Raw genomic sequence first — 17,795 nt, 5'->3', positions numbered from 1 at the left:
GCTGGACGCAGCCGTGCCCACAGACGTCTGGTAAGGCAGGAGGGGCCCTGGGCGGGGGCAGAGCCGGGTGCAGCAGGCGCCCCCCAGGAGGCCCCAAAGCCCCAGGTGCCTGGACGGCCGGGCGGGGAGGAACAGCGCTCCTGAGCCACGAAGCTGGCCGTGGAGTGCCCTTCCAAGTGGAAATGCTATGTTCCATGAATAAAACAAATTGGGAGATATTTTTATACTTAGGAGGACGGATTATAGCTCTCGGCGGTACACACGCTGCGGCTGGCACTGTCCGCATCTCCCTGGAAAACCGTAATTTAAACCGAGCTGGTGCTTCTGGCATCCGCTCCCCCAGCCGCTCCCCCAGCACACTGCTGGGCGGGGGGCTCTGGATGGCCACCCCAGGCCCTCCTGTTAAAGGCCAGGGTGGGGCCTCTGAGGGGGGCCCGGGTCTTGGGGGCTTCAGGGTCACAATGCAGTGGACCCGGCCTCTGCCCCCCACACCCTTACAGAGGCCCCCAGAACCCTCACACGCAGCCAGTCCCTGGTCCGGGGTCACTTCCCCACCCCTGAAGGCAGGGCCAGAAGCACAGCTCCAGGCCGGGAGAAGCTGCGTTTCAGACCCGGAGCAGAGATGACTGCCAGGGTCATGATGCGTCTGGCCACTCTCTCCCCCGGGTTCCTGACGGAGCACCTCTGGTCCTCCACACGCGGCCGCCCCCAAGGCCCACACCACAGGCTCCCAGCCCGCCCCGAGCCCACCAGCTGCTAGAGGAGCCTCTGAGGCCGATGCAGGGACGGCCCTGCAGTCACCGCCTTGCCCCGTCTGGGCCGACGGCCCGAGCTGGAGGCCGCAGCCAGGAGGCGGCATCCGCCCACGGGGCCCGAGCGTCTGGGCTCTGGGAGCCAGGGGTGAGGGCTCCGTGCTAACCTCCTGGAGGGACAGAGAATAACACGCAGCTCAGGCGTGCGGGCCCAGGTCTGCGTGGAGGACGCGGGCCGGGAGGCACGTCTCATGGGACCCCAACACCCTTCAGGTTCCTAGAAAGACAAGGACGGGACTCTGGGCCACGGGGCGTCTGTGCCCGCGTCTGCTGGCTGGGGAGAACCCAAGCTTGGTCGTCTCAACTCTCAGGGAGCCCCATGCTCTGGGGGAGCCCAGCAGGGTCTTAAAGGATGGACAGGAGTTTGCAAGGTAGAGCAGGAGTAAGAACGGGTAAGAACGGGACAGGATGGCCAGAGGCTCACTGGGAGCTACCTTCTCGGCTGTCGCCCCCACCCCCACGCACCCCGAGGGCAGGGCCGTGTCCCCAGGAGTGCATCCTCAGGGCTCCGCAAGCGCCCAGCATGGGACAAGCGCTCGCTGGACGTCTGCGCCAGAAAACGAGGGAGAGACAGGGCAGAGGAGAGGAGATGCAGAGGCCGAGGAGTGGGAGGAGCCTGCAGAGCTCAGGCCCCGAGCGACCTGGGCCCGGGCAGCGCGTCCACACCATGCGGGGGCCCCGGGCGGCCAGGTCTGAGGTGCTGCAGCCTGTCTCTCTGCGGCTGGCTCTGTGACCGGGGTCGGAGCCCAGCCTGTCGCCTCCCCCACCACCTCCCCCAGGGCCCTGGCCTCCGGCTCCTGCCTCAGTTTCCTCTGTCGGGGGAGACAGGACAGCCCCCACCCGAGGCCCGAGCCCGGGACAAGAGAAACCCTGAGCCCGTGAGGCTTGCCCAGAGGTACCGACACTGCCACCTCTGCTGCCACCGGCCCCAGAAGCTGAGGGCCGCAGCCGCGTGGACACAGGCTCGCTGCTGGGGGACGTGGAGGGAAAGTGCCCCCAACCCGGATGCCCGGCTGGCCGCCGCCCCAAGGATGGGCAGGCGGTGGGAGCCAGCGGGCTCCGTCTCTCGGAGGCTTGGACAGGGGTGTGGGGGCTGCCACCCCAGCACTGGTGTCCTGGGCCCAAGTCTGACGCAGGGGCCTCAAGGACACATCCTGACTGCGGGACCCCGGGACAGACTCAGCCTGTGTTTGAGGGGCAGGGAGCTCCAGTCCGCATGGAGCCAGCCTTAAACAGACGCCCCAGGATCAAGTGCGCAAGCTGGACTGAATCAGGGCCACAGGCAGAACCTCAGAGGAGGCGGACGGCTGGCAGCCCGCGTGGGGGACAGGCTCACCAGGCCAACGGGGAGGCGGGAGAGGGCGCGGGAGGGCGGGCGGCAGCTCAGGCTGAGCCGCGCTTGGAGGAGCCCGCGGGGGACCCAGGGAGGTCAGGGCTCAGCCCAGGGCCAGGTAATGGAGGAGGTGCTTCCCCAAACAGAGCCTGGGCCCCCCCCCACCTGTCTGGGCAGTAAAGAGGGGACACAGAACAGAATCGGAGGGCGTGACATCCCAGGAGGAACGCAGCCTGGTTCCACCACAAAGGCAGAGCCACAGGGCCCCTGGGCGTCTGAAGCGTGTGAGCGCCCGGGGCAGCCGCGGAAGCCTGCCGGGTCGTGGGCTCCTGGCTGCAGCAGAGCTGCCTCTCGGGGCCCCGGGACCTCGGTCGGCTCTGTGGGAACTGACGGCAGGGGCCGTGGCCGGGCTGACACCAGCCGCCCTTACCCCACTGTCTGCTCGGATGTGCCTAGAGTATCGTATACATGAACTCTATTGCTTCAGGACTGAAAAACTGGAAACACATCACCCAGAACGACCTTCTCTAGACCTGAGCGTGGGCACGGATGGGTGCTGCCGTCCAGAGGACGCTGGGGATACTCACGTCCACCTCTCCCTGGTCAATCACGTAGAAGTTGTCCCCTTCGTCCCCTGCGAGGGAAGGAAAACAGAGACATGACGTGAGGAGGCGGACTTTCGTCCTTCTGCTAACAGACCGTCTTACGACGCTACTTCCTGCACCTCTGCCAAGCAAGGCCAGGCCTCATCCATCTTTAAAAATCTTTAAGTGGAAGCTGTGTGTACGAAGGTGGTGAACACAGTGACCTACTTCACACTCATCGGGAAACCGTTACCACAGTCAGGCTGGCAGAGCGTCCTCTCCTGACACCGCTGCCATCTGAAGTCCACGGCCGTCAAGTCACCAGGACTCAACACAGAGCCTCAATTTTTTTAATGACAAGAAGGTCCCCCGTGGCTCAGCGGTAAAAAGAATCTGCCTGCCAATCTAGGAGAGACACGAGCTCGATCCCTGGGTCGGGAAGATCCCCTGGAGGAGCAGATGGCAGACCACTCCAGTATTTGCCTGGATAATGCCATGGACGGAGGAACCTGGCGGGCTGCAGTCCGTGAGGCCGTAAAGAATCAGGAAGGACTGAGTGCCGAGGTTGTCAGCACGTGTTAACACACACTGACTTGTGATGTGGACTGTTATGCAGGGTCCTAGTGACCCGTCTCAAGGACAGACAATGAGAGTTTTGTGACAAATACATTCGTACGTGAAGAACCAACCCTTCGCAGGGGCTCCGGCCCCGAGGAGGAGAAGTGGGCGGCGTACCTTGCTGTATGACAGTCTCCCCGGCGATGTGTGTGACGGGGAACATGGCGTCAAATATGTCGCTGCAAAAGAAACCATGGCGTGTGGGGGCCACGGGGGCGCTGGGGGCCGCCCTGCCCTCCCACGGCTCCTGCTCCCCGGCTCTGAGGGGTTGAAGACCCCGGGACCTGCTGGCCCTGGACTCAAGACCCCCTACTCTGCACGGCCTGAGGATTTACGAAGACAGGATCATTCGGGACAGACTCCACTCACAGAAGACAAAACAGATGGGGACAGTTCCCACGAGGACACGGCAACCAGTCCTGATCCCTTTTCTACCTTTTTCCAGGGAAACACTTTCCATCTAAGGGAGTCGAGATGCTGGACACAGAAATGGGAGGAAACTGGACTCTCAACTGCTCACTCGACAGGCACAGAGGCACAAGGCTGGCGCGGGGTGTGCCCACCGGGCAGCCGGGCTGTCTGTCTCCCGAGTCTGATGTGAGACGGACCCTCAAGCAGGACCGGGGTGCGGGGAGGTGGGGACGCCCTGTCGACCGGAGGAGCAGCCACGTCCGCCCAGGAGCCTTTACTTCCTCCGGATGGCGACCAGATGCTCAGGCCAGGGTCCAGACACTGAGATCCAACCACCACCCACCATCCCTGGGGAGCTCGCCCACCCCGGGCACACGTCCCCCAGAAGAGAAGCATGACGCTGGGCCCCCTGGGCAGGGGGTCTCAAGGGTCTGGGAAACGGGTCAGTGGAGGAGCCCCCAGGAAACACACACAGAGCCAGGGACCCAACCTGCCCGTGCCTGCCCGGTCCCCGAGCCCAGGAAACACAAACACGTCTGAAAGCCGTTGCTTTCGTCTATTTAAACGCTTGTCTCCCTGGAAGAGGAGGAGGGAGGAGCAGGTGAGGGAGGGTGGGGCGCGGGAGCCCCCAGACCATCCCGCGGACGCCTTCCTCTGCTTGGCTGAGTCCCGCTTCTGCCTGCAGGCAATCCTCAGCTCCCCGAGCCCCACCCTCCCCGACACTGTCGGTGGGAGTGCAGATTGGTGCAGGCACTAGGAGAGCAGTATGGAGGTTCCCGAAAAAGAATAAAAATAGAGCTGCCATATGATCCTGCCATCTTACTCCTGGGAGCGGGACCAGAGAGAATTCTGATTCAGAACGACACGTGCGCCCCAACACTCACAGAAGCACTAGTTACAACAGCCAAGACGTGGAAGCGACCTAAGTGCCCACCAACAGAGCAACGGACGAGGACGACGCGGTGTGTGTGTGCGATGCAATGTTGCTGTTGCTTTTGTTGTCCCGTCGCTCAGCCGTGTCCCACTCTTTGTGACCCCACGGGCCGCAGCACGCCAGGCCTCCCTGTCCTTCACCATCTCCCAGATCTTGCTCAAACTCATGTCCACTGAGTCGGTGATGCCACCCAACCGTCTCGTCCTCTGTCGTCCCCTTCTCCTGCTGCCTTCAATCTTTCCCAGCATCAGGGTCTTTGCCTTCAATCTTTCCCAGCATCAGGGTCTTTTCTACCCTGGAATATTACTCAGCCATAAAAAAGAATGCAAGAATGCCATTTGCGGCAACATGGATGTATTTGGAGAGCTTTAGGCTAAGTCAGGTTAAAAAATACCATATAATCTTACTTATATATGGAACCTAGAAAATACAACACACTAGTGAATATAACGAGAAAACAGCAGACTCAAAGATATAGAGAGCTAGTGGGTACCAATGGGAAGGGGGACAATGTAGGGGGAAGAGAAGTAAGAGGTACAAACTACTACGGAAAAAATAAATAAGCTACAAGGACGCACTGCACAACACCGGGAACACCGCCAGTATTTTGTAGTGATTACAAGTGGAATATCACCTTTAAAAATCACAATCACTATGCTGCACACCTGGAACACATAATATTATAAATCAACTAGACCTCAATGAAAAAACAGCACTGGTGAATCCCAACTCAGCACATTTCTGGGGGAAAAAATCATGCAAACGGAGCTGTTCCATCTTGGGCTTGTTATTCTCAGCCCAAAAGTAGTTTAAATGTTCATCACAGCTAATTCCAACAGCACAGACATTTTGGTTTTTGTTTATTTTAAATCTAAACCCCACTGCTCAAGTGCCATTTTAAAACAAGGCTAATTCTTGACTTGCAAGTAAATGTTTACAGCACATCCTGCCGGTAAGTTACTTGTTTTGACCTTGGAATCCAGACGTCCGAAGCCACCAGAGTCAAGCCAGTGGCCAAGGCCACCGAGCGAGGTGCCTGGGAAAACAATCCCGAGGTTAGGAGGGAAGGAGCCAGCCAGGGCGGGGGTGGGCCTCGGCCCTGAGATGCCCCTGGCCCTGGGGTGGGCACTGGGCATGCCTGGTCCCGGTGCCTGGAGCATACACCCCAGGAGGGCCGTACCGCGCTGCCACCTCCGGGGCCATGAAGGGCTCCCTGCCACCTGCTGTCCCCATCCTGGCGGCAGCCAGACCCTGACCCTGCGGCCCTGGGGGTGTGGGCAGGTTGCCATGGAAACCAGGCCTTCTCTGGAGGGCCACCTCTGCAGATAAGGAACATTCTTTCTGAGGGTCAGAGAACCCCCCACTCCTGGGGTGAAATATCAGCCAAGTCCTTCCAGCCTCTGTGATCCGACTTCAAACCTGCTCTCAGGATGGCTGGCCTCCCAGATTGGACCACATGGAGCTGGGGGCCTGGCGTGGCCCCAAACCCCAAGGCCCAGCAGAAGGGAGCTGCTGTGGCTCGGACAAGCCTGGGTGGCGCCATGGCCCCCACTACTTCAGACGGTCATGCCAGCACCGCTGGGAGCCACCCGCGTCTTAAACCCCAGATGCAGATTTGTAGCCCTGAGTTCACAGCAGTGGGGATCGCTCTCATTAAGGAGTCCTCCCCTTCTCCCTTCTTCCCTGAGGTCTGGTGATTGTACTGAGATTTGAGAGGGGGCTTCCCTGATGGCTCAGTTGGTAAAGAAACCGCCTGCAATGCAGGAGACGTGGGTTCGATCCCTGGGTTGGGAAGATCCCCTGGAGAAAGGAATGGCAGCACACCCCAGTATTCTTGCCTGGAGAATGCGATGGACAGAGGACCCTGGTGGGCTACAGTCCGTGGGGTCGCAGGGTCAGACACAACTGAGCGACTGGACCACCCCCACCTCCCATTGTACGTTTTCTCTCACAACATGGAGTCCTGAGGTGTGTGCACCTTACACCCCAGGCAGCGTCATGCCACAGAGCCCATCCTGTTTCGTCCGTGTTTTTCAGGAGCATGTCTGGCTGCTTCTCACTGTACCCTCACACGGCAGAGAGAGAGGCTCTCTGGTGTCTTTAAAGAATATATATATTTACTTACTCGCTGCGCCGGGTCTTATTTGGATCTTTAGTTGCAGGACATGGTGTTTGGTTTCCTGACCAGGGACTGAACCCAAGCCCCTGAACTGAGAGGGCGGAGTCTCAGTCTCTGGACCACAGGGGAGCCCCTCAGTTCTTCTCATAAGGGCATTAATCCCATCATTGGGGTCCCACCTCACCTAAGCCCCACCCCCTCCCAAACGCCTCCACGGAGGTGGTTAGGGCTTCAGCAGATGACTCTGGGGCACACAGTTGGGTCCAGAGCATCCTCTGCCAAATACTACCGTGAAGACATTCAGACCTTCTGTCCACAGGAAGGGGGTCCGGCTTGTTTTCCCTGAGGGTCAGCCTATGTGCCCAACATCCACTGATCGCTTCATCCGGGGTTTACACTTACATGGCACACATCCTGTGTGTCTGTTATGGCCTGATTGGCGTGTCCCTCCAAACTCATTTGAAATTCATACAATGCGCAGGGCAGCTTTCTCATTCTCTATCTTGTGAAGTCACTTGTAAAAGGATGGATGGTTTGCTAAAGTTTTGACAGAATTCATCCAGAAAACCTCTGGGACCTGTGCCTCTTTGCAAAGGGAGGTCACCACTGAAATTTCTGAGTGTTCTATTGATTGTTCATGGGTCAATGGTGGCCCTATTTTCAAAGTTAGTTCCCAATATTTAAAAATTGAGAGATCTATAAATATCATAAATTTTGGTTTTTCTTTGTGTTAGGTAGTTACAATAGGGAAAAGGAGTCCAAAATGGCGGTGGCTAAACGACACGGAAGGGAAAAGCCCGCAAAAATAGAACAAAAGAAGGTCCAAGGACCAGAGTGAGGACTGCAGGCAGAACCGCACTCCTGACTAAGCGCAATTTGCATAGGGCAGACCCTGGGGAAGAAAAAAACATATAAAAAGAGAAGCCAAAAGTCTCTCTCCCTCCCTCTCTCCCCCTCTCTTTCCCTCTCTCCCATGCGCTGGGGCGCTCTTCTCTTCGCATCTTTGGATCGACTTGCCTTCACACCTCAAAGATGGATAGGCCTGCTATCTTCTAAATAAAATAGAACTGTAACACGGAGCTGTAACACTGATCTGTCTAAGAGCTATAACACGGTCCGTTCGAGACCTGAGAGCTATAACACGGCCTGTCCAAGACCCGAGAGCTGTGACCCACCGAGGGGGCTTTAATGTCCGTCACTCCAAGTCTTTGTTGTGACGAGACAGAACCGTGGAGCATACACTCGCCAGAAATTTGGATGGAAAAAAAAAACCAGGAATATCTAGCAACACGGGGCCTTTGTTCTCACAAAGCAAGAACTCCCCAGCTGGCAGGGGCCCAGCCTCTGTGTCTGCACGACCCCCCATCTCCGTTTGCAGCCCTGCCCGAGGGTTCCTTGTGCAGAGGGGGTGACAGCTATGCATGTGGCCTTCACAGCGGTGGCGGGGGGGGGGGGGGGGTCGTCCCTGTGACGAGTGCTCCCTCGATGGCAACCAAGAAACCTGCGGCCACCCTGAACGCGCCTGAAGGGACCCTGGGGCTGAGCATCTAAGGAGCCAGCCCGCGGGCATCGGGCACCGCCCCGGGTGCTGCAGGAGAGCACCCAAGATGGCGACAGCCCTGTCCGCCCCGACCGGGAGCCACCACGGCTGTTCCTGCTGGCTCCAAACTCTGTGCACACAGGGGCTCCTTCACTCAGCCCCAGGAAGGACGCCAGCGGCACACTCTGCGCCCCGGAGCTCAGGCAGTCTCGTGATCCGGTTATGACTTTCTTATTCCCTTTTATTGGCTGACATTTCTGATATACTGCTGAACTGCTGCTGCAGGTGGCCTGACAGGTAAACACCTCCACCCCCACCCCTGCAAAGAAACCTGCGGAAGCATAAACTGGTCCAAACAGGTTGGACCAGTTCTCTGGAGCGAGGCCACACGAGTGCACCCAGACCGAGGGAGGCGCCCACAGCCAATGGGAGCCACGCCTGCCCCCTTCCGAGGAGGACACGGCGGGTGGGGTGGCGAGAACCCCTACACCCCACCCCCGAACCCCAACAATCTGCCTTTCCTCCAGCATTCTGTAAACATGGGGAGGGGGAGGGGCAATTCTTGTGACTTTGAGCAAAAGTGCTGTGACAGGGACCACGGGACCACCTCCAGTCCTAAGGGGGAGAAACCTGCATTAGCAGTTCCAACATTTCTGTGTCTTTATTTCTTTAAATGCTTTATTCTGAAATATGTCCAACTTTCCGAAGCACGGGGGTGGGGGGTGTCAGAGCCAGGATGTGTGTTTCTGCCCCCCGCTGGTGAGGTCACAAGAGCAGCACAGAACAGGGCACACACGCTCCTGCCACGGGCATGCACAGGGCGCACACATGCGGGGACAAGGACCAGGGCGACTCGAATTTAAAAAGTCCTCACGGATGCAGAAAGCGCGTTCGAGGCACAGAGTGTTTTTTCCGACGTTGAAATGATGCCAGAAAGGGGAGGAGCACACCTGACCTGGAAGCCGCCGCGCGGCTGCCCTGGGCCCACGGTCAGCGTTACTCACGTTCCAGGAGCCGGCCGGGGCCGCAGGCAGAGCCCTGGGGACCGGCACCACAGGACGCCCTGCTTTCTGCCGCCCGTCGCGGCCCCGGGGACAGAGGGGCTCTCGTCCGCTGGAGCCAGCACCCTGACAGGGTGCCTGGCTTGTGTTTAGGCTTTTCCACTGTTTGGGCGAAACTGACTGCGAGTTTCCAAATAATTCTCTCTAAGCAGCAATAACTCAGGCGTAGCTGTTCATGGCGTGGATGCAGGGCTCCTGCTCCCTGCTGGAGCACCGAGAGCACGGTGTTTATGAAACCCCGGGAGCCTCCGCCTCGGGGGACCGGAGCCACCGCGTCTGTGGCTGCCTCCTCAGCCACGATGCCGGGCACTTCAGAGACGCACACGAACGCGTGACTCCATGGGGAGCACATTCAGAGCCCCGGGAGGACGAGGTGAGTCCTGCTGCACCTGGGCACACCTGCACAAATTAATGCATGTGAACCACACCCAACCTGCCCTCAGACCACAGTGGAATTAAGCTAGAAATCAATAACAGAAAAGTAACTTCAAATCCCTAAGTACCGGAGACTAAACAACACACTTCTAAATAACACATGGTTAAAAGAAGGTTTCAGAGCAATTGAAAACATGTTTAAATGAAAAGGCAACTTAACAAAATTTGTGGGAGGCAGCAAGAGTAGCGCTTGGAGGGGAACGTGCAGCGTTGAAAGTGCACGTCTTAAAGGGGGAAAGACTTAAGGAAACTATTAATAGAAAAAGAAGAGTGAGTTAACCCCAAAGCAGGCAAAAGAAAAGAAATAATAAAAATTGGAGGAAAATTTAAAACAGGAAATTAACAGAGAAAATCAATGAAACCAAAGCCGGTTCTTTAGAAAGATTAATAAAGACCTATAAACCCCTAGCCATGGTAAGCAAAACAGGTGGGGTTGGGGTGGGGAGGAGAGATTGAGAGAGAGAATACACGGATAGCCAACGTCACAAACCAGAGGGAAGGCATCACCCCTACAGACCCCATGGACTGAAAAGGATCATGAAGGGAGACTATGAACAACTGTGTGTCCACAAATCTCACAACTTAGAGGAAAGAGACCAGTTCTTTGAAAGACACAACCTGCCAACACACACCCAAAGAAACAGACAACATAACCTATGAAAGAAATTGAATCAGGAAATACTCAACTATCCAGACAGAATGCAGTAGGCCCAGATGGATTCACTAGTGAATTCCACCAAAGCTTCAAGTTAGAAAATACGCCAATTCTCTACAATCTCTTCCAGACACAGAAGCAGAGGGAACACTTTCTAACTCATTCTGTGAGGCCCGAATTACTCTCATATCAAAACCAGACAAAGGTGCTACAAGAAAGGAAAATTACAGGCCATTGACTCATGAACACGGATGTAAAAATGCTCAGCAAAACACAGGCAAACCAAACCCAACCCTGTATTAAAAGATTCACACACACAGATAAGCGGGTTTCACTCCAGGCATGCAAGGCGGGCTCAGTATTCAAAAATCAAACATAACGCATCACATCCCAGGAGTAAAGATGAAAAATCATATCAAGACATGCATAAAGGGAACACTGACCGCAATGAAGCCCGGTCCCCAATGAGACCCCGTGTGAATGCTGACCACAGTGAAGCCCCGTCCCAGTGACCCCGCCCCGCACAGGCCTCGTCCAAGTTCGGGCATGGAACACAGGGTCCTGGCTCCCTCCTCCATCCTCCTCACCTCCCAAGACAGGAAATGTTTTCCAGGATAAGCGGCATCTTGCTTATTTACACACAGCAGGCCTGGGGATCAATCACAAGACCCAGGCGGCCTGTGCGATCACAGCCTGCAGATCAGCTCCAAGCGTGTGTGCGGGGGAGGCCACGGCGGCCCGCTGGCTCCGGGACAACCCCCACCCCCAGGCCTCGGGGTCAGGGGACGTGTGTCCTTTCCACGGCTGCTGAACCAGTCAGGGGCGGCTTCAAAGGGCCAGACGCAGGCCTGCAGCAGGCACCGCGGATGCCACCAACCAGGCTGGGCTCGGGGCAGTGGGGCAGGAACAGGGCGGGTAAAGCTGGCAACCACAGGTGAGCAGGGCTGGGGGCTGGAGGGCTGGAGGGCAGAGAACCCAGCCGGCCACGGCACCAGTGGATACCCAAGACTGCACCACGCCCAACAGCCACAAAAGCACGGGCCTGTGCTTCGTCCGGGTGCCCTCCACACACACCCCGGGGCCCAGCACAGAAACCCAAAGGGCGGGAAGGCTCTGTCACCAACGGGGACGATCCCTCGGACAACTGCAGAGAGAAAGCCACTCGTGGGACAGAGCACGTGGGACCCATGTGCCAGGCAGAGGGTGGAGCCCCAGAGCGGCCTCATCAGGCAGCAGCCCACCCCCGCCGGAGACCCGGCCAGCATGCACCCTGCCGCCCAGGACGTCATCACAAACCACTGAGTGAACAGGTGAGCGCAGCAGATGCGCCTGGAGCCCTGCCTTTGCAAATATCCCCCTCTGCTCTCCTTCCGGGTGCCGCTCGAGACCCCGTCCCCGCGTGGGCAGCATCAGCCCCACACACACACAGGCAGCAGACGAGGCCTCTCGCGGAAGCCCGGCCCAACGGCTGCCCCCCATCCTGCACCCAGCCCCCGGGAAAGGCAGTTTCCATGCCCCGGCTCAAGTCCATCGTGGCCACCTGAGTCCACCCTCACCAACAGCCCCAGGTCCCTGGTGGCCCTGGGACCCAAGGGCTGGGCGGCCAAAGTGAGGCCACCTCGGTCCACGCGAGGTCAGGCTCAGGACACACCAGCCCGTTCCCTGCCGGATCTCACTGTGTCCGCCTGTATCTGCTTTTCTCCCACGAGGTGATGAGGCCCGGGGCACAGCCACATCACGCCGGCTCTCCTGTGAAAGTGCCGGGGCTGGGCTCACCTAACTCCCGGCAGAGCAGCCATGCCTCGACACGCTCGTGGTGCCGTGAGGACCGGGGCCGTCAGGGGGGCCACAGCCACCCGTCAGGCCTGGGAGCCACAGGCCTCAGCCCTGGGCAGATCTCAGCCTAGACCCCGTGGGCTGCCCCGGGCACGGGACTGGGCTTGGCACCACGTTCAGTCCCGCCGAGATGCCCACCCGCCTCAGGCCTGGCCAGCGGCTTCCTCCTCCACAAAATGTGCCAAGTTGCAACCAAGGAGACGACGTAAAGAGATTTATCTACCCCACCCCCACCTACTGACCCAGCTCTGGGATGGCCCCAGAGACCCAGAGCTGTCAAGACCCTCTGAAAAGTGCCGCGGCATGAGCTCCAGGACACACATCAGATGGAAAAGGTGTGTGTGTAAGGAGGGGGGAGGGCGTGAACCTGCACGTGGGCTGACTCGCTCACTCGTCTGCTGCTCCAGCCACGGGCAAATCTGCTAGCAGAGAGCCCCCACGGCCACAGGAAGGACGCCGAGTGTCCGGTGGGGACACAGGGTAAGTGAGGCTCCGGGACACACCGTGCTGGTGGCGGCGACCTTGAAACCATAAACTATGTTAATATTTCACACAGTTCTAAAAACAAGCCTGAGATTTGAAAAATAATACTTACAAATCCAAGGGAAAAGCAAAAAAAGGAACTGAAATGTGTACCCATCAGCTCCCAAACAGACAGCATCAGCTCCCCAACTGCAGACACCTCAGGGCAAAATGAGCCAGAATTAAATCTTCAATGCTTCTGCTGACCATACTGGTTGTTATTCGAAGGTCAGGTGTGTGCATGTGTGTGCACCCCTGTGGTGAAATGAAGCAAAGAATTCTTTTGCTGGTGTCATGGACAGCTGAGATATTCAGCATGTGGGAAAAGAGATAAAGACAAAATTAATCACATTACTTTAAAAGGAAGGAAGGACGGAAGCCAATCTTTAGCCCTGAATTGAAACTGGAAGAATCAATATGAACACATGAAATATTTTATTTTAAAAACAGTTCTGATTCTGTCTGCAGAAAAAGCCCAGCAACAAGGACAGAGCAAAGCAGTGACTGCCCCCCAGAACGTGGTCTCTAAACACAGCCTCCCACCAAGAGGAAGAAAACATACGAGACGAGCCGGCCACCTGTTGAAGTACCAGAAAGCAAGGAAAATGACAAAAGCGACGCGGTCACGCCAGAGGACGCAGGAGCTTCATGAAGAGGGTCCAGCAGCCACAGAGTGGCCGTTTGGGTGCCGGTTGGATAAAGACTGCAGTGGACGAAACATCCACGTGGACTCAAGTCGGGGGCCTGGGGGAGGGGCAATGAGCAGGACAGACGTGGGGTCAGGGAGACCACAAGCAATGAGGGCCCGCGAGGGGCAGGGCTCAAGGCATGCCGCTGACCCAGCCCGGGGTCTGGCCCTCCACACCCCAACCCCATCACAGCCACGGACCTGCAGATGTGCTGGGTTCCGTGTTCTGTATTCCCTGTGGCTCATGGTCAGAGATCGTGTGCTGGGTTCCACAGCCCGTGGTTCTTCCTAAGCTGCGCTGAGACCCAAATGTGCTATCTTTCCTGATCGGACAGATGCCACATGGCGGGCTGGGCCCGGGCACTGTGGGGCCCGTCCTCCTACGTGGGCTTTGTTCACAAGTCCCTGTGGCCTCTGGCTGGCTGCACACAAGGAGGGAGCCCGAGGCAGGCACCCTGGGGCAGGGACAGGACACCCCAGCCCCTCCCAGGCCCCAGGCTCTCCTCTCCCTCCCTGCAGAAGGTGGCCACACCAGAGTCACCCCACTCAAAGCCCCACCATTCCCACCCCTGCCCTGGCCACCCTCCAAGGCCACCAGCACAGGGCATGCAGAGCGGCTGGCCTCTGGCCTCTGGCCTCCACCTCCCACTTCAAAGGCCTCCTTCTCCCTGACATTCTCACGCCTGCCACAGAGGTCACAGTCCACAGAGTTCACAGTCCACGGAGGTGACGGTCCACGGATGTGATGGTCCACGGAGGCCACTGTCCATGGAGGCCACAGTCCGCGGAGGCGATAGACTACAGAGGCAACAGTCCACGGAGGCCGCAGTCCATGGATGTGATGGTCCACGGAGGCCACTGTCCATGGAGGCCACGGTCCACAGAGGCAATGGATCACAGAGGCAACAGTCCATGGAGGCTGCAGTCCATGGATGTGACGGTCCACGGAGGCCACTGTCCATGGGGGCCACGGTCCACAGAGGCAACGGACCACAGAGGCGACAGTCCACAGAGGCCACGGTCCACAGAGGCACTGGGCCAGATGTGTGCGGACAAACCAGGGACCCCGATTCCGTCTGAGAACAGGGACCCAAGAGGGGCCACCACACCGAGGACCTGATTAGTGGCGGACACAGACCAGCTGCCCCCTAGAGCCCCAACCCCATGGGCTGCTCCCTGGGGTGCTGGGACCCCCCCCTAGGACCCTGTCCTATGAACAGCTTCAGAGAAACAGCCTCTCCTCCCACCCCGTGATGGCCACAGGGGGCCCTGGGAGCAGGTGGACAGAGGGAAGAGCAGAGACATGGGATCCTCAGTCTTCTGGGGCACAGTGCAGCGAGGCGGAAGGCGGATGGGACTGGGTGCCAGGCAGAGGGTCCACCTCGCGGCTCTGACCAGCTGAGGGCATGGCCGGCCAGCTGCTGGGCCTCATCCCGTCACCTGCGAAAGGGGCGACAGACAGACGCGGACGTGCCAGCACCGCACCCGGCAGGCGGCACAGCCCCGCATCCAGCCGCGGGCGGCGCCACGCTCACCAAGGCCCGGGCTCCTCCAGGGGGCTGGGGGTCTGCGGCCAGCCCAACCCAGGTGGCCTGTCCCAGGGCACCCCCGCCCCACCTGCAGCGGGCCCTCAGCCCAGCTGACGCCTGCCCTCGCAGACGGCTGGAGCACAGTGACCCCAAGTGGCCGGCCTGCCCACGGAGACGGCCGTGCGGCGGTCAGCACCTCCCCATAGGGGGCATCTCAGAAGCCGGCCAGGGTGCCGGTGGTGATACCATGCAGACCTCCCAGGACCCCACCCAGCCCCTAAGCCCTGGGGGCCACCAATCGGCCCTCCACTTCCATAATTCTGCCACTGTGAGAATGTCACTTAAATGATGTCCCGCGGGATGGAAGCTCAAGGGCCAGCTTCGCCTCTCATCAAGCTCCCTGGAGGCTCACCCCGCCCGCTGTGTGTGTGAGCAGCTTGTCCCCTTTTTTGGCCGGCCGCTATCCCACGGCACGGCGCCCAAGCTTATTTATCCACTCGCCCGCTGAGGGATACCTGGGTTATTTCCAGTTTCGGGCTTTTACAAAGAAAGCTGCTGTGACAAGTTAATGTACAGGTTTTCACGTGAACGTAATTTTCCATTTCTCTGGGATAAATGCCCAAGAGTGCAATTGCCGGGTCACACGGCAGTTACAAGTTTAGTTTTCTAAGAACCTACTCAAATGTTTTCCAGGCCATTACGGCTGCCATTCCCAGCGGCAATGGACGAGGGCCCGGCTCCTCCACCTCCGCACAGGCGGGTCTTACTCTGGCCATCCCGACGGGTGTGGAGCGACAGACCCCGGGGTTTGCTCTGCATTTCCCCGCTGCCCGAGGGGCCGGGCACCTCCCAGGGTTCGTTCTCCATCCCAGGGTCCTCTGTGGTCGAGCGTCTCTTCCACACCCTGTCCAGTTTCTAACTGGACTCCTGGTTTTTGTGTTGTTGAATCGACAGAGATCTTCACGTGTTCTAGATGCCAGTCCTCGTTCAGATGTGAGTCAGCAGCTTGCCCTTCATCCCACGTGCCTCATGCTGGCCCCTCCGGAGGAGAAGGTCCCTGGAGACAGTGTATCCGTTGACCCTGCATCGCGGGCAGCTCCCGAGTGCACACGGGCCCCAAGCAGACACAGGATAAAAGCCTTGGGGCGATTATCTCCAGAAAGCCCTGAGGTGGCATGGCCCACTTTCACTTAAACTTCACTCCTACACCAGATAAAGAGCCCCATGTGCTTAGCCATGAAGGAACTCTTCCCCTAACTAGTCCCAGAGGCACCAGCAGAGGTCGGAGAACACCGCTCACATAACAAAGACCATCTGGAGCTCTCTTCCTGCTCCCGGGGCGGGGGGGTGGGGGGGGGGCGGGCACACGCCAAGCTATGACAGACAGGCTGTCCCCCGGGGCTGAGGACCAGCAAGCCCCGGCCTGAAGCCCAGAGTCGTCCGTGCCCCTCCGCCGCAGGGCTGTGTCCAGGGGCAGGACCCCCAGCCCCTCCTGGCCGGCCTCGCCCTGCCGCCTGCCCCCACTGCCCACCGGAGCCCCCCGGGCCTCAACAGCCAGTCCACACCCGGTGGGAACCCGGTCTTCTTGGCGAGAGCATGGGAAAGGATGAACACTGCAGGATCCGTTTGCCGAGAGAAGCGTGAGACTCGTCCACTGAGAACTGTAGGGCTTGCTGAGAAGGTGCAGATCTGCAGAGACAGAGACACGCTCCTGTCCGTCACTGAGAAGCCTCGATGCTGACAAGATGCCAGTTCTGTGTCAAACCCATCTACAAATCCAACGTGGGCTTTCAAAATAGAAAGTTATCTAAAATTCATACAGAAGCGCAAAGGCCCGAAAATAGCCCAGACGATTCTGCAAAAGAATGAAGTGAGAGGATTTACATGACCTGATTTCCAAGCTCACTGTGGAGCCACGCCCGTCAAGACTGTGGGGCTGGTGTGATGACACGGCAACAGATCTGTGGGACAGAACCCAGGGCCCAGAAACGAGCCTCACCCTGACGGCCAGCTGATTATCAACGAGGCGCCAAGACGCGTCCGTGAGGAAGTAACAGCCTCTTCGGCGAGTGGAGCTGGACAGTTAGACATCCACATAACCACCCAGCCTCAGAACCTGACCTCACGGCACACACGCTAACTCAGAGTGGTCCACAGACCTGAACGAGAGCTAAAAAGACAAAACCTTTAACATAAGTCTTTGTAAATAAGCATTAGGCAAAGTTCTTAGATTGAAAACAACAGCATGATTCTTGAAAGAAAAAATAGATAAGCTGGACTTTAAAAGACTTGTTGGGCTTCCCCGGTGGCTCAGGGGTAAAGACTCTGCCTGCCAACGCAGGGGACACGGTTCCATCCCTGATCCAGGAAGATCCCACAAAGTTCGGAGCAACCAAGCCCGTGAGCCTGTGCTCTGGAGCCCGAGAAGCACCGGTGCTGAGGCCACCGGCCGTGACTACTGAAGCCCCAGAACCCGACAGCTCGTGTTCCACAAAGGGAGGAACCACTGCAGTGAGAAGCCCGAACAACAGAAGCAGAGAGGGCCCCGCTCTCCGCAGCTGGAGAGGGGCCTGTGCAGGAATCTACCCAAGAGCGGTGGACACCTGTTTGCACACAGATGTGCATTCGCTTGTTCACAGGCCCGGGAGCCCCTGCCCGACTCCAGCAGCCCCGGGCGGCCATCACGCAGCACAACTGGCCTCGGGTGGGCCGACTGGG

At 58.4% G+C, this 17,795-nt stretch overlaps 1 protein-coding gene across 2 annotated transcripts in view; it reads right to left on the bottom strand.

Moving 5' to 3' along the window:
- PRKAR1B (protein kinase cAMP-dependent type I regulatory subunit beta) overlaps positions 1-17,795 on the bottom strand; it is a 73,120-nt gene that overhangs the window by 27,226 nt on the left and 28,099 nt on the right. For both annotated transcript variants that reach the window (XM_061152331.1, XM_061152333.1), the window contains exons 5-6: positions 3,465-3,526; positions 2,733-2,779 (exon numbers count right to left, since the gene is read on the bottom strand). In XM_061152331.1, the coding sequence (XP_061008314.1) occupies positions 2,733-2,779; positions 3,465-3,526 (109 nt within the window). The remainder of the gene's footprint in view (positions 1-2,732; positions 2,780-3,464; positions 3,527-17,795) is intronic.

Source organism: Dama dama, chromosome 10 (assembly GCF_033118175.1).
Source record: "Dama dama isolate Ldn47 chromosome 10, ASM3311817v1, whole genome shotgun sequence".
Taxonomy (NCBI): Eukaryota; Metazoa; Chordata; class Mammalia; order Artiodactyla; family Cervidae; genus Dama; species Dama dama.
The sequence above is the reverse complement of the archived record's forward strand: the minus strand, read 5'-3'. Positions and strand labels throughout refer to the sequence as shown.